This window comes from Pisolithus orientalis, assembly GCF_024613125.1.
Source record: "Pisolithus orientalis strain OTSU chromosome Unknown F5J12scaffold_68, whole genome shotgun sequence".
Lineage (NCBI taxonomy): Eukaryota > Fungi > Basidiomycota > Agaricomycetes > Boletales > Pisolithaceae > Pisolithus > Pisolithus orientalis.
This window is the reverse complement of record NW_026260849.1, coordinates 1-20439: the sequence shown is the minus strand read 5'-3', so window position 1 is coordinate 20439 and position 20439 is coordinate 1. Positions and strand designations below refer to the sequence as shown.

The 20439-nt window shown below is 47.6% G+C and overlaps 6 protein-coding genes across 6 annotated transcripts; 2 read left to right on the top strand and 4 right to left on the bottom strand.

The window, feature by feature from the left end:
• Positions 1-1893: 1893 nt before the first annotated feature.
• On the top strand, positions 1894-2531 carry F5J12DRAFT_786802 (uncharacterized protein; the record flags this gene model as incomplete). Its single annotated transcript, XM_051743518.1, has 4 exons — positions 1894-1938; positions 1991-2092; positions 2117-2307; positions 2456-2531. The coding sequence occupies 4 exons, from the start codon at positions 1894-1896 to the stop codon at positions 2529-2531; spliced, it is 414 nt and encodes a 137-aa protein (XP_051594879.1).
• Positions 2532-2843: 312 nt separating this feature from the next.
• On the bottom strand, positions 2844-4076 carry F5J12DRAFT_786801 (uncharacterized protein; the record flags this gene model as incomplete). Its single annotated transcript, XM_051743517.1, has 5 exons — positions 2844-3280; positions 3472-3637; positions 3686-3834; positions 3881-3896; positions 3987-4076. The coding sequence occupies 5 exons, from the start codon at positions 4074-4076 to the stop codon at positions 2844-2846; spliced, it is 858 nt and encodes a 285-aa protein (XP_051594878.1).
• Positions 4077-10867: 6791 nt separating this feature from the next.
• F5J12DRAFT_865250 (uncharacterized protein) lies at positions 10868-12658 on the bottom strand. The gene is made up of 5 exons (XM_051747027.1): positions 12312-12658; positions 11893-12008; positions 11639-11839; positions 11297-11587; positions 10868-11198 (listed from the first exon to the last, which is right to left on the bottom strand). Exons 1-5 carry the CDS (start codon positions 12601-12603, stop codon positions 11037-11039), a joined length of 1062 nt encoding a protein of 353 aa, XP_051594877.1. The 5' UTR covers positions 12604-12658; the 3' UTR covers positions 10868-11036.
• A 341-nt stretch (positions 12659-12999) lies between these two features.
• F5J12DRAFT_898105 (uncharacterized protein) lies at positions 13000-16258 on the bottom strand (the record flags this gene model as incomplete). The annotated part of the gene is made up of 10 exons (XM_051748083.1): positions 13000-13067; positions 13135-13830; positions 13889-14041; positions 14099-14242; positions 14298-14824; positions 14874-15190; positions 15241-15381; positions 15433-15565; positions 15629-15762; positions 15815-16258. 10 exons carry the CDS (start codon positions 16256-16258, stop codon positions 13000-13002), a joined length of 2757 nt encoding a protein of 918 aa, XP_051594876.1.
• A 115-nt stretch (positions 16259-16373) lies between these two features.
• On the top strand, positions 16374-19045 carry F5J12DRAFT_728074 (glycoside hydrolase family 85 protein; the record flags this gene model as incomplete). Its single annotated transcript, XM_051741855.1, has 7 exons — positions 16374-16550; positions 16616-16633; positions 16715-16788; positions 16851-16934; positions 16990-17277; positions 17331-17436; positions 17489-19045. 7 exons carry the CDS (start codon positions 16374-16376, stop codon positions 19043-19045), a joined length of 2304 nt encoding a protein of 767 aa, XP_051594875.1.
• Positions 19046-19270: 225 nt separating this feature from the next.
• Positions 19271-20439, bottom strand: F5J12DRAFT_728067 (calcium-activated chloride channel-domain-containing protein; the record flags this gene model as incomplete). Its single annotated transcript, XM_051741853.1, has 2 exons — positions 19271-20239; positions 20361-20439. Coding segments are annotated over 2 exons (1048 nt in total), but the record flags the coding sequence as incomplete, so codon positions are not given.

The following is a 20439-nucleotide window of genomic DNA, read 5'->3' as shown; positions in this document are numbered from 1 at the left end:
ACTTTCATTTTTGCAAGCTTCTCCTGTATTTGCACTTGGTACAATTCATGGACCACTGCCTGCACAGAGTATTTTTAACTGGATCTAAGGGTAATGTGGGGCTTCTTTGAACAGAGGGGCTTTTTCAACCAATCTTGTATTAGCTACAAGGGTGCTTTGAATTTTGAGCATCTGAATCAGAACTTTTAGAGCATACCTTGCACTTGGTCTGGACTTCACTCCCTCTCAACTCCTTGTTCCTGTCCAATCACTGCATCTCCTCCCATATGGATAGCAGAACTGCAGGCTTCTTCTTCTTCCCTGCTTGCCTCCATTCCTGGCATTGGTGCCCAAGGATCTCCAACTCTTCCACTTCAAATGTTTCTTCTTCCCTTTCCCCTGCATCTGATGGTTCTATATCTCACTCACCATCAGCATCATCTTTTTCCATCTGATCCCAGGCATCTGATTTGTACTGTGACTCCATGGAGTGTGATGTGGTATGATGTATAATGATGCATAATAGATGGTTGGCTACTAAATTTTTTTGTGCCCTTGTTTGGTCTCAATGCATTTCAGCACTAGTGTGGTCAGGCCAAGGAATTCATTCAGACCTCCATGAAGCAACCAAAATATCCAATACAGCTGATCTCTTTGACAGGATCCTGCCCAAAGGTGGATTAGCTCCTGGTCTGCATCTGGGCTGTCAGTTGGCTGGCCCAATCATATCCATACTTATATTGATACCAAACATCTTGTTTCACCTGTGTCAGCTAAGATAGCATCCAAATTCACCATCATAATCCAGGCAAAGCAGCCAGGTAATGTTGCAGCAGGAAGGGAATGTGTAGGCAGGGATTGAGCAGTAATAAGAAGGCAGCACCTTGCATTGTGCAAGGCCAGTGTAGTTGCATTTGAATTTATGACCTGACATGTATTAAAGTACCAATGTCAATAGAGCTAAATGATAAAGTGACTTGCACTAGCAGTAGCATTTCTAACAACTGACCTCATACTGTGAAATCAGAAACCTCCAGATGGCCAAGGGAATCACTCAAAAGGGCATGAGAATGATTGTCCTACCCCAGGCCATTGGGTGAAGCAGCTGGAAGTCAAGACTCAGAGAACTGGAGGTAGATATAGATTGCAATTGGTAGAAGTCACAATCAAACTGTCATGACTGTGCATTCATCCTAAGTCCTCACTCACTCTGCACCAACTCCACCTGCCCTCTGTCATTTATGAACCATCTGTTGGAAATACTGGTTAACAGTGTTTCTCATTACCAGTTCTAGACCTGCTTATTAGATGAGTTTTACTCATATGATGTCATGCTTGCTAAGTTACTCCACTTAGCTCCACTTTATTCTATGACATTCCATTCCATTCTTTACCATACATAGTAGGTACTTGGTTTACTTACCATATGCACTCATGGTCTGTGCACATTCCTGCATGTATATAAACCCAGGGATTTCTGCTGAGTCCCCTCAGTTCAGTGAATTCACATTCATTACTCGTATCAGCTTGACTGTTCATCAATCTCCTACAAGAACAACCATTTATTACTCAAGCTCTATCCAAACTATATAGGCAAGTGCTCATCTAGCTCTCACCCCCTTTTTCCCCTTTCTGTTCCTCTGCCAATACCATCTCTGCTCTGACTGCTGTTGGACTTGTACTGGTCTCCCACTGGACCACACAGGCCATTCTCTGAGGGGTCATGTGACTTCCTTTCAGACTTCTCCCTGACAGCATGCAGTCAGGTACTCCACAGCACATGCACTGCATGGTCCAGCACCTGGACTGTTCCCTTTTTGGGATGCTCTATGTTACCCATTTGTATGTCCTCTGTCTTCCCTTTGTTTGTTGTCTAGGAAGTTTTACTTGAAAATTTACAAGACTGCTGATATCATGGGATGGCCTGCACATTGGTTTGCAAACCTAGTAATGGACTTGGTAGGTTTTACATTGATTTTTCACAATGTGGGACTGATACATATTCCTTCAGAATCAGCTTAATAGCTTGATTCTGGTGATGGTGTCACATGCCAGTTATACTCCTCCCCTCCCAGCATGCTACCATGCACACCTCAGACACCAACATGATGAGGTTAGCTTCCATGATCAAATGCAGCCAATTCCCCTTAGCACATTTTGCATCATCAACAATATCAGCACCTTTGTCCTGTATTGGACCCCACATGCAGCTGATCCCAATTCTGGCTTTGCATTCCCTTGGTGGTTATATCATTCTGAGGAATACACAGTGGATTCCCAAAGATTGCAAGGCGAGGGGTTGTTTTCCATGGCCTGGGATTTTTTAAGGTATGTTGCTTATTCTCATCATTGCAAATAGTTGATAATGGCCCAGGGCTTATGGCCATTGCCTGAGGCACCAATCACAGCCATTGCAATGGCTATATCAAGGAGCAGGTCAACTACTGCATCAAAAATATGCTGATGTTGTCAACAGTTGGGGTCAACAAATTGACCATTTCTATGCTAGGTGGTGGGCATTGCATGGGTTGTTGGGCATGCCACTTCAATAGTTTACATGTTTTTCACTGTGGAGTTGGTTGTATATACATTGCAGCAAATGTTGTTAATTTATGAGATCCTCCCCATTTGCATGATGTCTGACAACCTGCCCATCTGCATGATGGCATGAGTAGTTTTACTTTTGTTGCAGTTTATGATGCACACCCTTTAGCTCTGAGTACCCACCCAATCTATGGTGTCTAAGCACCTGCCCATCTGCAAAATCTTGGAAATGCTGCCCATCTAAAGTTCAAGAGCCAGCATATCCTAATAAAATACAAGATCCACATTGCCTACTTCATCTTACATTAAATTTTGCAGTGTCAAACCAACAGTTCTCCAGTTGCAACTGGTCTAGGTAGTAGGTCATCCATCTGCAGTGATTGACACATGGGAATGTGCACTGACTGATGTACATTGGCATGCATGTAGTATGCCAGGCATGCTCTGTCACTGTCTACAGCTCCCACCCCATGCTCCAATGCTGAACCTGAAAATGCAATGATCATCCCTGGGTTGTAGCACAGCTGCAGATTCAACATTAGAATGACAAGGTCCAAGGGCAGGTAGTTGCCCACAGTTACCAGCATGTCATACCATGGATCCCATCCATTGATATCCCTGTGATAACAAGTTGCCCAATTCACCATCATGGACATGCTGCTATGTGTGGAGCTCCATATTGGCAGTATAAAGCTCATATCTGAATCCACCCACTGTTCTGCCTGTTTGCCAAGGCAGATCAATGCTTCCCTGCCATCTGCATACATTCATGGATGGATGACATGCAGGATTGCAGATAACAGGGCATTGGTGTCAGACATTTGGTTGACCCATTCCCTTGTAGAACTCTTTTCTGTCCTGGATTTGAGCAGCCATGAGGCCTCTGGGAAGCCATTTTGGGGCTTCAAGACAGATGAGTGCTTTATTCCCAAGGCAGGAAATGATCACCCACCCCATGACCCTGTTGAAACCATGCAGGCAACAGGTTGATGGCACCTTTCAACTCAGCATTATTGCAGAAATATGACTTGTCAGTCCACCATGCCTGTGGGGAAGCCTTTATGCTCTCCTGCAGTGGTTCCTTCAGAAGATGAAGGCAGTTCCATATGTCAGCCTGCCATTCGATTAAGTCAGTAGAATATGAGATTCTGCATTTCCTTACCCTTCTTTTTGGGCTGAGAGCATCTGGAAAATACCATACATGGATGGTATTTGAGTTGGTCACCAGAATGGATGGCTCAGTCACTTCTGTGTATCTCTCAGCAGCTTCTGCATTGCAGGTTTTTCCACCCCAATTTTTCCCAATGTTGACTGCAGAAAGATGAAAACTTCCATCACACCATTATGATGGACTTACTTGGGCAATGATAGGCCTGTGAGATTACTAACAATATGCAATCTGCTTCACATAACACCAGAAATAGAATCAATACATCTGGAAGGGTGTGAGGTCTGCCAAATACCTCCTCTTGAAATCTGGCTTTCATGTATGATGCAACACAGTCCATTAGTTCCATTTGCCATCCATGGGGGGTTTTAGAGGTGCCTTGCATAGTGTTCATGCTTGGGGTGGATGAGGTTGGAGTTGTATAGTGGTGTCACACACCAAAGGTGTTGTGGACATGGTTACAGCTGACTCTGACTAACTTGTTGATGAGTTGCACACAATGCCCATGCATGCAGATGAAGACTAAAGCCCTCATGTGTAGAAAGACTGCTGGACATGAGCAGTCATCCTTCACACAAGAATGAGTTGTCAGTGCTAGAGAGAAAAGAGGAAGTGAGTTAAGCACACATTAAAAGTTTTTAGCGCCCATGTATGGCATTCCAGTTTTTGTCATATCTACACTGTTTCCAAAGATATCAACTCTGTTCTCACACTCACTTAAAGTGCTCAGCCACACCATCCTGCCTTCAAAATTTGGAGAGGATCCTTGCACCCTACACACTTCTACAGCACTCCATCCTTCAGATGCTCATTTCACAAAGTCCTTCAGAAATAGCTGCCTCTTTGTCATTCATCTTGCTTGTCTCATTTGCCAGAGACAGTGGCTACATATATCTGCCAGGTGTTCCCACCAGCTTCCATCCCGAAGCCCCCTGGTTCATTCCATTGTTGTCAGCCCTGTCTCATCCCATGCAGCTTGGTCAGTGTGTTCTCCTTGTCCATATGACTTCCAGAAGGACATTCTTTGGTCACCTCAGGTCTGTCACTCAGTTAGAAAGGTCTTATGTGGTTGTTTTGGTCTGCCCTCTTGATGAAGCATATGGATCATTCCTCCCTGCTCCCTGCACCATCTTTATTCCAATCTCATCCATCATTCTCCCCACATTGTGACAGCTTCAGCATAATCTACTGTTCTCCAGCCTCCCTGATCACATCCATGATGAGTATGACATGTATCTTGCCTTCTTATTGCAAGATCCAGCAGAAGACATCCCCTCTTCTCCTCCTCCATCAGAGCCCCATTCATGAAGCTATTGTTAACTTCACTAAGAGGATGAAAGGGTGGGAGACACAATTGCATATGCTCCCATTACCCCACAGACCCCCAATGCCCTAGCCCCTTTGACACCTAACTCATGCCCTTCAATTCTGGAATTAATACTTCCATATTTGGAAACACCATCCATCTGTCATGCCATCTTTGGATCTAATGGTGTCTCCACTGAGATCTGACTTGCATTACCACCCCCTAATGTGATATCAGTGCACTTACTCAGTTTCTGACTCTATTTGACTCATTCTGTGATATTTTGACTGTCTTTGACTCATTTATTGCCAATACTTACCAATCTTCTTTTCTTGCTTACTTTTCATTTCTCACTTACTCATCATGATTACTCAGTCCTTACTCATTACTTACCAAGTATTTGTGCCTTGTTTGTCATAAGCTGTGCTCCCCCCACAGTATATAAACCCCCATGTACTTAGCTACAAAAAAAGAAGCAATCCAGAAGTCAGTCAGAATTCACTCAGCAGTTCAGTTCAGCTCAGCATAACTCATTGTCAACAGTTGAGGCTCCACAAAGGGGTCTATCTGTCATCATTGATATCCTTGGTAGTTGAGGCTCATTCAGAAGGGTCTATCTACCACCATTCTTTATCTGAAGTATCATCTGTGCTTAGTCAGCACATATGCTTAGTCATTCCTCCACTCCTGCATAACTCATCACTGACTTGTGCCAGGAGCATGTCCCATTGAGGCTCATCAGTCTATTCAGCATCTCCCTCGCAGAGCACCTGCCAAATCTATTTAGATGGGCCCATCTCAGGGTCTATATAAGTGTTGGCATTTTGGCATGCAGGCTACCTATATGTTGTGACTAAATGGACTACATGGGGTCAGCTCTGCTTCTTAGAATACCACATGATCACACCTTGATTGAAGATGGATACATAGCCTGAGATCAATACCTGATCATCATTGCTAGCAAAGTTGGCATCTGAATACATAATTAGTTTATGATGCTCAGGGTGAGCTGGGTTCACCTTGTAGGTGATCCCATGGCCCTTAGTTCCTGCTAGGTATCTTAATATTCTAATATTCTATATATGGATATCTGTGACCATGGTCCCATAACCAAGGGGTATAACTTTCAGTTCTTGTTGGATGATGTGTTGAAAAGACTCAGACCAGGGTTCAAGTCTAGGGTGATGGGGGCTAAGTCTGGTTGACTGGAGTTAAGGCTGGGAGACAGTGGCCAAGTCTGGGGGTCTGGAGTCAAGGTAAGGTTAGGTAAGCAGAGCCTCATGATCACCTGATCAGGCACTACAGCTTTTTGTCATGACACACCAGCAGACCCAGATGCTGCTGTCCAGCCCTGTCCAGCCCCTATTGCACAGCTGATGATCAAGGGCACTACCAAATCCAGGCTAATCTCACATACAGCATGTCCTAAGTAACATGTTCACCCAAAAACCAAAGAAGTAAACTTTTCACTATATTCAAATTCCACCACCACTACACAAGTTGATACTCTACTAGGACTACTATGACTACTTCCACTTATAGGCTGTGCTATGCTACACTTGTTAGGTAGTCAAAAAATGCAGTGGCTACACTACACTGCTTTGGGGTAGTCAAAAAAGCAGATGCTACACTACAAGTAGTTGGTAGTCAAAAATGTGGTCTCTCTGGAGTCTGTGGCAGCTTCAAGTCACTGATCACATGATGACTGGTCTGACAACATCAGGTGACTCCTTTCCCAGGGGTCCCTGGAAAGTTCCAAGCCTCTGGGGAAAAAAGTAAACTATTTGCTATATTTGAATTCCAGCACTACTACAAACTAGACTACTACTACTCCAGTTTTTCAGCAATCACTACACACTACAAAAAGTGCAATATAGGGCCATCCCATACTACTACTAACATGTGGTAATCAAATTGGTAGTAGTTAACTAACCCATTAGCCCAACAACCCTAATCAACTATGCATCCTTGGTAATCAAAAAAGTGCACTCTGAGACTATTCCATACTACTACCAACTTGTGGTAATGGTTGTGTGGTTGGCTTTGTACTGTTGCATGAAAGCCACAATTGTGCATTTCTGGGTATTTGGTGGACTTGGGAGAATTTTCACTATGCTTGTTGGGTAGTCAAAAAAGCAGAAACTACACCATGCTACTTTGGGTAGTCAAAAAAGCAGACACTACACTACACTAGTTGGGTAGTCAAAAATGTGGTCTCTCTAGAGTTATCACATGACCTCCTTTGCCCAGTTCCCAGGGGGTCCCTGGAAGCCTCTGATTTTTTTTTCCCCCCAGACCCTGGACCAGGTTCTGAAAAGTAGATGGAATATAGTTTATCCTTGTGTACAGGTACATCATTAACTCATGGGCAGTAGGAGTATGATAAACATGTGCAGTATAGGAACAGTATTTACCAGAGGATGTGAGTGTTGCTTGCATGCAGGCATCAAGTTGGCTGCCAGGTCATATGACCATCCTGCCTGTGCCCCAGGTGGCCATCCACATACAGACACTTCAGTCACATGACCCAGGTGCCCATGGTACAGGGTGGCCATCTTGGATGGCCATGCAGCATGGGTGTGCTTTGGTCATGTGACCTGCACACCCACAGTGCAGGATGGCCATCCAAGACAGCCACACTGCACAGTCAAGGGTGGGGTCATGTGACCTGCATACCCATGGTGTGGGATGGCCATCCAAGATGGCCATGCTGCATGGCCAATGGTGGAGTCACATGATCATGGGCCTGTGAGGCAGGTGGCTGTCCTGGACAGCCTAAGGTGCCATCACATGATTGCCCACCCACCTTACCATGCAATAGGGGCATCATTGCCATATGCAGAACCCCAGTGCCTGAATAGGAAGTGTGTGGGGTTAGGTGTAGGGTTGGCCAAAAGTCGACCCTACAAGCACTCATAACCTAACCTAATCCTACTACCTATCCTACTCCTACTACCAACTCTACCAACCACCCTTACTACACTATCACTCCTAATCCTATTCCTATTACCTACTCTACTACAAATTTCTTCCTACACTACCCTACTTACACTACTACTACCAATCCTATTCCTAATCCTATTCCTACTACCACTACAAAATTTCTTCCCTATTCCTATTCCTATTACTTACACTACACATCATTTCACACACTACCCTATTCCTAATCCTACTACCAACTCTACAATTTTCCATCTACTCTACACTCCTATTACCAACTACCCTACAAATTCTACCTAAAATTTCTTCCCACCCTACAACACTTACACTACTACTACTACTCTTTTCATCCTACACTATCTTATTATTCCTACCAACTACACAACCTACACTACTACTACTATCTCACACTACCCTACTTACCCTACTTACAATACCTCCCATTTCCCCCTACACTACCCTATTCCTACTACCAACACTACCAACAACACTACATATTTCCCCCTACACTACACCCTTATTACCATTACTACCACTAATCCTATTACCAACTACCCTCCAAAATCTACCTACAACACTACTACTACTACTACAATTACTCTTACTACCCCCAACATTACCACTCAAATCCTCCCACTCTACCCTATTCCTATTACCACTACTACTACCATTAACATCCCACACTACACTATTATTCCTATTACCAACTACTCTACCCTCACTACTACTACTACCACTACCACCACTACTACCACTATTAAAAACATCCAACACTACACTTTCACTACCAACACTACTACCAACACCACTCTCACTCAGGGGGGGGGTCCAGGGGTTATATTGGGGTCAATTACTGGGGTTCTTGCATGGGTTCTTGTGGGGGTTCTCATGCCAGTTGACTCGCTGGTTATTTCCCAGTCATCATCCCAGTTGATTCACCATTACTTTCCCTAGTCTGTAGTCACTAGTTGCTTGTCATGTCTCATGTCTCAGTAGTCAGTAGTCCAAATAACCAACCCCTCCCTTATTTTCTCCTCATCCAGTCTGTATTCTGTCATCACTAGTCACCAGTCAGTAGTCAGTAGTTGCATTTCAGTCATCAGTCATCAGTCCCCAGCCACTTGGTCTTCATAGTCAGTAGTAGTCACTTGTCACTCATCCATATCATCTCTTCCACCAGTCCAGATAACCAACCCCTTGCTTGTTTTCTATCCTCATACTTGCCAGTTCACCCTTCATCCCTTGCCATCAGTAGTCTTTCCATCTCACTTACCAGTCACCACTTGGTAGTCAGTCATCACCAGTTGACTTGCCAGTTATTTACTGCCATTCTCATGTCCATTCACTTGCTTTTTTTTGTCCTGGTTGTCTCATCCATTGACTTTCTGTCATTTGTCATCCTTGGTTGCCAGTTAGTAGTCACTAGTTCAGATAACCAACCCATCCCCTATTTTCCTCACTCCTATTCATCAGTCAACCCTTGGTCCCTTGTAGTCAGTAGTTGCTTTCCAGTGCTCAGTGGTGTAGCCATCTGTACTTAGTAGTCTGCACTCACTAGTCATTCAGTAGTGGTGTCTGTCTGGCTGGTCCAGATAACCAACTGGTTGCTTATTTTTTGCTAGTCATATTCAAGTCAGTCAGTAGTCAGTAGGTGCATGGTCACTACTACATCCTTTGATAGTCCACTTTTTCACTAGTCAACTCACTAGTCATCTTTCATCCAAATAAGCAACCAGTTGCCTATTTGTTTTTGCTATTTGGTAGTTGGTCATTGGTAGTCAGTGGTCATTGCTAACTCTGCTTTTTTTGCTAATTACTTGCTAGTCATCTTGGGTCCAGATAGGCAACCAGTTGCCTATTTTTTTGATCCTTAGTGGCTGTGCTGCTTCCCTTCACCAACTTTCTGGTGGCTGTGTATTTATTTCCTTGTATGGTGGTTGCATGCAGTGGCTGTGTTGGTTGCATTCACTCACTGAGAGGTTGCATGCAGTGGCTGTGTCAGTGTCATTCAGTGGCTGTGAGGTTTCATTCACTCACTGAGAGGTTGCATGCAGTGGCTGTGTAGGTTTCATTCAGTGGCTGTGTAGGTTTCATTCAGTGGCTGTGAGGTTTCATTCAGTGGCTGTGCAGGTTTCATTCAGTGGCTATGAGGTTTCATTCACTAAGAGGTTGCATGCAGTGGCTGTGTAGGTTTCATTCAGTGGCTGTGTAGGTTTCATTCAGTGACTGAGAGGTTTCATTCAGTGGCTGTGCAGGTTTCATGCAGGAAATCTTCCATATAAGGCAGGTTTCATGTGGAGGTGAGGGTGGAGTCCAGAAAGTAGAATATTAGTAGGGTCAGCAAACCCCCAGACACCCCAAAGGTGAGCACACGCACTAACTGTGGATGGGGAATAGCAGGCAGGGTCAAACAATGCCCAGACGCTCCAAAGGTGACAACATGCACTTCCTGTGGATGGGGAATAGCAGGCAAGGGTCAGCAAACTCCCAGACGCTCCAAAGGTAGAAACACGCACTTCCTGTGGATGGGGAATAGCAGGCAATGGTTAGCAAACCCCCAGACGCTCCAAAGGTGAGAACACGCACTCGCTGTGGATGGGGAATAGCAGGCAAGGGTCAGCAAACCTCCAGACCCTCCAAAGGTGAGAACACGCACTTGCTGTGGATGGGGAATAGCAGGCAAGGGTCAGCAAACCTCCAGACCCTCCAAAGGTGAGAACACGCACTCGCTGTGGATGGGGAATAGCAGGCAAGGGTCAGCAAACCTCCAGACCCTCCAAAGGTGAGAACACGCACTCGCTGTGAATGGGGAATAGCAAGCAAGGGTCAGCACACCCCCAGACGCTCCAAAGGTGAGAACGCACCACCTGCGGATGAGGAATAGCCACCAAAGATCAGCAAATGGCCAGATGCTCCAAAGGTGAGAACACGCACTCGCTGTGCGTGGGCCATACCAACTATGGGTCAGCAAACGGCAAACGCCCTAAAATGCACGGCCACCCACGTTCTGAAGGCATGGAACAGTGATGCGGTCGTCAGCAAACTGCGCGCAAATTAGCTGTCACACTATACCAGCTGTAGCTTTGCAAGCCCAAAACGTCAGTAGTGTTGAAACACAAGCATATATTGGGTCCAACACACCACTTGCTTCACCACAAAATTGGGAATGAGGCTCTCTGCTACTTCCATCCGTGCATCATCGCTGAGTTGTGATCTCCTCCCCCGCCAGCTTCTAACGTCTTCTTCTCGGGTGCCCGTTATCTAAAAGCGTCGCGAGCAGTAGCGACTACCGGTCCATTGTGAGCCCTGCCTGATATTCGCAGGAAATCAGTTTACCAGGTGATACTGCAACCATGTACCAATGCATCCATGAGTGTGGCGCCGTCAACCTCGACATCATTCCATTTCCCACAGCGGCACCGACATCTTGCAGAAAAGCTCCAGACCGCTTCTACGGTAATAATCCTCATGACAATTTTAGTCCCTGGCTGAATAGTTGACCAAACATCACTCTCCCTTGTCAGTTGAGTTACGTTAGTGCCGTCGTCAATCACAATATCATACTGTCCCTTGTCAATATACCACTGTTGGATCTCAGCTTCATCTGGCCGACATTGGTGCAGTATGCCAGGCAGAAAGGCCAGCAGTCGCTAAAAATATGGTAAGGTGTGTGAATCCACAACTGAGTTCCAGCAACTAACATCAAAAGAACTGCACCGATCAAGCAGCATGTTATGCTCCCGTCCTGTCGCATCGACCATTATCACATAACCAGGGGCGATGGTTGTAGGTAAGTGTCTCGCATCTAGTGCCATCAGAACTTGCATGATAGATTCGAATTGTGTCTGCTGAGTTTGGCCGAGGGTGGTGACGCCGGTCTGAAGTTGCATTTGGGACAATACCTGCACAAGACGAGGAATAAGTCAGGAGTGACACAATGAAGATGCAAATTCACCGTAATTTCGGAAAGATATTCATTGATTTTGCTGGAACATCCAGCTATTTCTTGCGTGAAAAGTATGGACCCACGCATGCGGCTTCGCATCTTGTTCAACTTGGTTGCGGTCTCACCTAGCATCCTGATCATGAGGTAGCGTTTCGTTACGGAATACTCCGCGTACTTCGTCGAGCGACTTACTTGATCAACCCTTGCCGCCTGGATTCCTCAAAATCGGTGCGAGCAGTTGGGGCATTGGCCACATGGCAGCTGAGATCGCGCAGTCGGTCAGTGAGGTCATCTAAGGCCAGGCTGTTCTGGGTACATCTCTACGATGACGTTTAGAAACAAGAACAATACATGAAAATGGATCAACATCACATCTATAACTTGAAGAACAGCCAGTAATCCGCTAATGGCAGCCTTCAGCGGCGGACCAGCGATTGGGATTACGCCCACAGCTTCTTGTACCACAGGTAAAGTTATCTGAATGGAATCGGAGACACTACGACCATATAGTGCATGGGAAGCCTCGGAGGGGGGAATGACCGTCGAAAGTTGCTGATTCGAAGCGGGCGAGGTCTGGGACGAGCTCGAAGCAAGCATTCGTGGGGAGACATCACCCAAGCCTGCAGCGACGGAGCTATCGTGCGGCGCTCGAGTGGCTTTGTCTCCCCGCCTGATACGAATAGCAATAACCTTGCTGAAGATTTCACTGAGACGAGCCATACAACAGAAGCAACAGTGGTGACCCTAGGACCACGGCATGAAGCAGCACCGTGTGTGCGCAGCACCGACACAGCATGTAAAATCAATATTTACAGTGAACTTCATGCTCGGAAACAGTGTGGCTATAACGCTGCATCTGTGTATTAGTATCCCCAAATCTCGAAATGATAACCCTCACTTTTTGTGCAGGGGGTGGTACTTGGTGGTACCGAAGGGCTGTGAGGAATTTACACATATCGTCATATGCATCATCGTTTCAATTTAAGCAAGAGGTTTTTTTGTTGATATATGCTACGGTATTGATGACAGTGCAGAACTAATAGAACTTAGTATTTGGAAGTGATGGGAAAATTCAAAGAGAAAGGTTCTTCGAGAGACACAACGACACTAGTACATTTAATATCGTCGTCCACCTCTACCTCCGGGTCCTTGATACGGGCCATAGTCTGGAGGAGGACGGCCAGCTGCAAGAAGTAGGTACCAATTAGTAACTTCACATCCCCTCTTGGAGAAACAAAGGACGTAACATACTTCCGCGAGGGGGTGGAGGTGGCGGTGGCGGGGTCGCCCTCCGCGTAGCACTCGGAATGACAGCATTGCGGAACAACATCATCAAATCATCAACCCTGAATATCGGACCTGCAAAGGGGAAACAATGGTTCGCGCGATCAATGACATCGTTCTTCCCATTGTAACACAAAAAAGGCGACGGTTCACACGTCGTCAAGTACTGACCATCAAAAGCGGCCGGATTAGGTAACTGCCCAACGAACCACGACAAGACTGTAGGCAACGGAGATGGCTTGTCTTCGTCTCGGTCCCTCTTGAGGTGTCCAAGTTCTCGGTCTCGCTCCTTCTCCCATCCAGCTGGGCTTGCAAGGCGTCTCCGGTGGGGCGGCCCAGCCGACCTGTCTCGATCACGCTCACGCGGGGGTGTCAAGGGCCTCTGACGTTTGGACGGTGGTCCAAAGTCAGGCTTCACTGAGTCCTCTCTGCGCTTGAGGTCCGGCGTCGAGTGTCTCTTGGATGTTTGCGCTTGAGGCACATGCGACAATGGCACCATGGATTGAAGCGACTCAGTGCGTCTCTCAAGCCCTGCCGCCGATGTGGCAGCGTTACCTCCCGCCGCAGGCTGGCGGGCTGCCATGGCAAACCCGAGATCCCTTGCTGCAATGGCATCGGTACCCAGGTACGTGTGTCGTTGAGCAAATCGTTTGATAGGAGGGTCTGTCAGACGAAGGATGTCAACAAAAAGGCTCGCCTTCGCAAAAAAAGCTGTACTCACCAGTTGGGTAGACTTCGGCAATACGTTTCTCAAGTTTCTGCGCAGCCTCGAGATCACCAAACTGATACTCGTAACGTGCCCACCTTTCCCACAATGGTCGTGCCCGATCGGGGCTAAACGCGGTAATGACACGCTCGAAAAGCGCTCGTGCGTCTGATGAAAATCTCGTAAGTTGCTGACAGGGAGGGACATCAATACACCCAGGCTCACTATTGTCATCATTGACCGATATCAAGAAACCAAGATATCTCAAAACAAACTCAATCTCGTCACCGAAACTTTCCAGACCTTTTTCAAAGATACGACACGCCACTCCGAGACCACCGTCTTTGTTGCAATGGTATTCCATTAGTGCTGTCGGAAATTCGTCAAGTTGACTTGAGAACTTTGTCGTTGCCTTCTCACACACCTGCAGCTTCATAAACCTCCCAGGGTGTCCATCGGTCTTTCCTGGCTTTTGCAAATACCGCTCGGAAAGTCTTGAGATCGTGAGCTCGGCGCGCGTATCGAATGTACATAATCCACACAAGACCGTATTCAGACCGGCGTTCTTGCAACTCTTTGGACTTGGGAGGTTTCTCATCAGCATTCTGGGTGGCAAAAGACGAGTTGTTCGACACAGTGCCTGGTTCTGTCGGTCCCGGAGTTATTGAGCTAGGAACACTCGTAACCACAGAACGGCCAGTGATATCAGACGAGAATGACGAAGATGCCGAATTCACCCGGGCCTCAAGTTCCTCGAGTTGCACATGCAGACGGTCGATAAGTTTGTCGAAAGTAGCGTTAACTTCGGCGTATTCCTTGCGCCCCTCTTGCAGCTCAGCATATGCAAAATTAAGGAGGAAACTAGTCGGATTTGCTTCGATGCCGGCCTTCAAGATGTTTAGCGCTTCTTCTTGCTTACCAATGCTGTTTGTCCACACAAACGCCATGTACCTTGCAGAAGGTAATTAATTCAGGCAAAGGCCGAAGCAAGAAGACTCACCAAATCTCGCTATAAAATCGCATGCGAATGACTGCCTTGCGATAAACAAGCTGGACACGCGATACCAACGTGGCTTTATCTTTATCTTCAAATTCGAGCGGGTTGTTCTCTTCCCACTTGAGGTAAGTTTTCCATGCTCCCACAAGTGCTCTTTCAGCTGCGTTGAATGTTGGTGCAGGCGGTAGATAAATTGATGGCCGGGTCGAAGAAGACGGAGGTGGAGGTGGGAACAACGGACCGAGGTGTCTCTGTAATTGTCGAAGTACTGTTCGGGCTTGCATATGAGACGGAGACAAATCAGACATAAATTTTTTAGCCTGCGAAGAAAATTAAACACTCGAAAGGGTAACGCAAAAGGGACACAAACCGTAATCTTGTTCAGCCCGTTCTCGAAAGCCTCAAGCTCAGACCACAACTTCTCCACATTCTCGAGGGGAATCTGAACTGCCCTATGATAGACCTTACGCAAAGCATCCATCTTTTGTTGTTCTTCCCAAGTAGTATTCGTCTAATGACGACATCAGTTAACATCGACAGAGTTGGAAAAATAAGTTTATACCTCGCCGGCTTTGAGGAATTGGATGTAATCATACCAAATCTCTCCACTATCTTTGTCTTGTCCGATGCGATTGAGTGCAAATTCATAAGCTCGACTGACGGCTTCACGGCTGGTAAGCGACGTATTTACGCGTCTGTAGATTCGGCGTTGGATCAAAAACGTGGTGCGGGGCTGCGATCTGTTTTGCCTGACTGACCTGACGTATGTTATATAAAACTTCCAGAGGTCAACTGATGGTGAAGTTCTCAAGAAGCGCTTGAACAATTCCTCGGCGTACTGGAACAGTCCTGGACTCAAGAAGTGGTTGAGATAGGCAATTTGGGCAGACGACTTGACATTCCGCTGTCAAACTAAGGGCTTGGGAACAAACGGAATGTCATACCGTGTTGGGATACGTCTCGAACAGGGCTTCGTAGGTCTGCTTGACTTGTTCAAGATCACCACTATTTTCAGCGATGTCGACGAGGTGGTTCCAGCCTTCCGGGTCATGGGGATGTTCACGCAATTTCTCGCGTAGCACGTGCCACTCAGACGGTGGGTCCATTGGGGTATCGGTATCTTGGCCAGCATTATCATCTTGTGCAAGAGCGGGCTCGTGCCCGTTTTGAGTCGCTTCCAAGATCGCCTTCGGGTTGAGAGCATTCAAAGCATTCAATATGTCTTCTGTGGGCTGGGTCTTGTCGCCACTGTAGCTGGTGTCTTGAGACGTGTGCTCTGTGGGTGTTCCGTTGTCGTTCCTAACGACTGGTAGTTCAGACATGTCCTGGCCAGTCTGTCCGGGACTCGTGCAACCGACGAAAAACGTTGCAAAATCAAAGGCCGACATTTTACGCCGTCTTTCTTGCCCTTTCCCACGCCTCGTCAGCGTCGACGGGCCACTTCCAGGTTCCAATCAGTCCTAGTCAGTCAGTAGTAAGTTAGTAGCAGTAGCACAGTGCGACATGCCCCTGCGTGGCGTAGGCCATTCGAAACTGGTCGGCGACGAGGCACCCTTCTTTGATTCTTTGGCAGAGCTCGATGCTTGGTTCACGCAGCCTCACTCCAAGTTGGCGGGCGTCTTCCGGTATCAGCCTCGTCCCCCAGTCAAAGGGCAATCAGATAACAGAGGGAAGTTACTGGTAAGGGGACAGTGTTTCTACGTTACTACATCAGTTGCTAAGATCTTCCCCCATCTTCCCTGCAGGTATGCCACGATTATAAAGTTGGTGACTCGTCGCATCGTTTATGTCACTTGCTCGCAATTGACGCATGGTGACTCGGTTCATCAAATGCGGGTATCCAGGGAGGCTACACCGAATCACCGTCGGGGACATGCTATACCTTCAATTTCTGGTCCCTGTGTGATACATTCGTCTAGTGCGTACCACCCCCTTGCCATATCCTCCGTCTGGCCAGTTGATATGCACTGGTCGTGGAAGCTTTTCACATCATCGCATTACCGTTCCCCCTTCGGGGTGGATTAACGCTGCTCATAAGCAAGGCGTGAAAATGCTGGGCGTTCTGTGAGCAAGCCTGTCAATATTACTCTATGGCCGCCTCCGTTCAACTCGACATCAGGATATTAGAACACTCAGAATCAGATACAGACGGCCTCAAACTTTTGCTAGGAAACGTTCCCAGCCTCTCCACCGGCTCAGACGCAGCGAGCGGAAGCATCCGCCTGTCTGCGCACTATGCATCTTGCCTAGCCGAGCTAGCCTTTCAACGCGGTTTCGACGGGTATCTGCTCAACTTCGAGTCTAGTCTCCCTGGCGGTGCCGAACAAGCTCGCGCTTTGACAGCATGGATCACCCTATTGAGAGCAGAGCTTCGCTCCAAAGTCGGAACCCACGCAGATGTGGTGTGGTAGGTACCCTGGTCTTAGATTCGATCATCCCACGCATTGATTGCAATGCAAGGTATGATAGCGTGATCATTAACGGAGAGTTGAGGTACCAAAACAGACTCAATCATCGCAACTTGCCATTTTTCCTGGCTTCGGATGCACTCTTCACCAACTACTTTGTAAGGAATGTTTGCATCCAAGATCGAGCGAGTTGACAGAGTATATGCCTAGTGGCCTCCTAATTATCCGGCACTTGGAGCAGGTTACTTTTTGTCCATCGATCCAGTCCTGTTGGGCAATTCACCCATAACTCGAAATGTCCAAACGAGAGTGAAAACCCTTCAATCGGTTTTGACGGGAGTTGATGTCTGGGGCCGTAGTCAATACGGTGGCGGGGGATTTAACAGCTACAGAGCCATTACCCACATTGATCCGCAATCTCTCGGACTTAGCGTCGCACTTTTTGGACCGGCGTGGACCTGGGAATCCGAACAGGACAAGCCCGGTTGGAATTGGGAACAGTGGTGGGATTACGAGCGTAAACTCTGGATCGGCCCTTCTAACCCCGGCGAAACTGTACCGGTTCCCGACCCTCCGAAGCGCTCTGACAACCCTCCCTACAATGAGGGCGCATTCAAACCTCTGAGCGCATTCTTCGTAAATACGCCATCCCCAGATCCAGCAAAGTCTCCGTTCTATACCTGTTTTTCCCCTGGAATTGGTTGGTCCTGGTTCGTCGACGGCGTGAATGTCTTGCAGACCGAGAAGGGCTGGACGGACATTGACAAGCAGTGTTCTATTGGTAATCTTGCATGGCCCACACCCACTTTGCAATGGGAGGGCGACGGGAGGAACGAAGATTTGCCCACCGCATTGACCGCATTTGATATGACGGACGGATGGAACGGCGGTAATACCTTGAAGGTTTCAGTCGCATGTGGAGGCAGTGATGCGGAGGATGCGTTCTTCCGATGCATCTGGTTACCCGTTCAGTCTTTGACGATTAGCGCTGGGAGGTCATACGAAACCTGCATTGCATACAAACCCGGGTCGGACGAGACCGTCGACCTTGATCTTGCTGTCATGGTCAAACCTCTTTCCTTAGGGGAGGAAGGGGAAACCAAATTGGAAGTCGGGCAAGCTATTCTGACCGATCTTCTGCACGGATGGTCCAAGCAGGAATTGACATTCACCTCGACGTCAACATCGGGTCCAATATCGATCGCTGTTGGTCTCGTAGTTGGTTTCGTAGCTAAAGACCCTTCTTTGCCGTGCAACTTCGCATTATCGCTCGGCAAACTCGTAGTATACCCCTCTCCACCAACTCCACCGATATCAGTAGGTTCTCCCCATGTTTTCTGGGCCTGTTTCGCTCCCGACTCTGCTACGGATTCCTTAGCTAACTTGGTCGGCGTCTTGACTTGGGACACGGCACTCTCTCTCCCGCCAATGCCTCCGATTGACCCATACAAAAATCATCCTGAAGACCCACGCCCTGCCTGGGTCTTAGACGACGCTCTACCCCAATCCGTATCTTTCCTGTACTTCAACGTCTACGTCACCACTTACGCAAGTGAGATTGATACGTCGGATTTGCTCCCCGCCACGTTCATCGGCACTACTGGACTGGACGGGCGTGCCAACCGATTTTACGTTGAACCGCAGTGCCTGCCTCAGGGGTTAGAAGGGAAAAGGTGTCTCAGATTTTATGTGCAAGGCGTCACGAATCTCGGCGAAGTTCTCCCTTGGGAGAGGTGTGCCTTTGTAGACTATATCATCAAGCCATGAGCCGCGCCAGCTGTTTTATGAGAGAAGTCGTTGTCGAATACCTGGCATATGTAAGAACAAGGTCATGTCGTATTAGGTAGTACGGAAACAAATGCTCAGTAGTAAGGGTACACTTGACATGCACAACACGAACGCCGGGCGCAAGCATACATGGAAATCAACGTGTCAGAACGAATGTAGCATCGGACATATACCAACAGACGTAAGGATCACAAAGCAACCAGCTTATGCGTCCTTCACAAGCTTCTGAATCTCCTCAACTCCTTCATCGACTGCCCAGAACCCCTCCCATTCATCTCTGACGCCGGCGGAAGCCTCCACAGAAACAGGTTTGGTCTCTCCGGTGAGCGACGTACACTGCTTGAGGTACTTCTCCTTCATCTCTCTGTTCACTCTCTCCGCCTCCTTTGCCTCCTCGCTGCCTCGCCATATCGCAAGCTCCAGTATGCGTCTTACTATGGTGCGCAGCAGCAAGTATCCATGCGAAGCGAGAAGCGCAACGAGAAGCGCATGGCCAAGCAACTCTTTCGTCGCGGCCAACCCATTGCGTCCGTGACCATGATGGTGATGGTGGAGATGTGTGCCAACGTCCCCATTCACGTCCATCTGAGTGCTGAGCTCGTGATCAGGAGGGCGGAAAAGGTACGCGAGTGCCGAGTTCGTAAGGGCAGAGAGCCAGGTCAGGAACGACAACGACTCGAGCCAGGGCCGAATCGTGTCCGTGCGGACGGGAATCGGCCGCCTCGCGTGGGTCGCAATCTTGAAAGCATCAGAGCGTGCCTCTATATAATTATTGAGCAACGCCATGAGAGGTGCTAATGGCCAGATCGTCGACCACAACGCAATATAGCCAAACTGCGTCACCATCTCTCCATAGTCTTCGAAAACGTTATATTCTGGGCGTGTCACCTCGCTGCGCACGATCTCAAGGAACTCGCGTTCTTCTTTGGTACGCTTCTCCTGAGCTTGGCCCTGGTTTTGTCCATGTCCGACAGACTCGTCGTCAAAAGCAACACGCTTCTTCTTTATCTTGCCATTGCGAAAGCTCTTTCCACTCCGGAAGGATTCAATAGCCCGCAGAACGTAAGGCAACCCGATCTCCATAAAGTTGTTCACCACCTGGTTCGTGACGATGAACGCGAACATCTGTTCTTGTAACCTCGAAGGGTTCAGCTTTTTTGCCGCGCATTCTCCCTATCGGCTTCGAACAAGTTGTGAGCGGTCACCTTTCCTACCATTTTCTCCCCTCTACACCACCACCCGATCCGACCTTGATGGTGTCGTTCAAGTTTATACTAAATCGTTCGAGGATGACGGCTGCGTGACGACTCCCGGAGAAAATATATCGTTGCACAAAATGCATGACACTTTCTCCAAAAGGCACATACACAAAT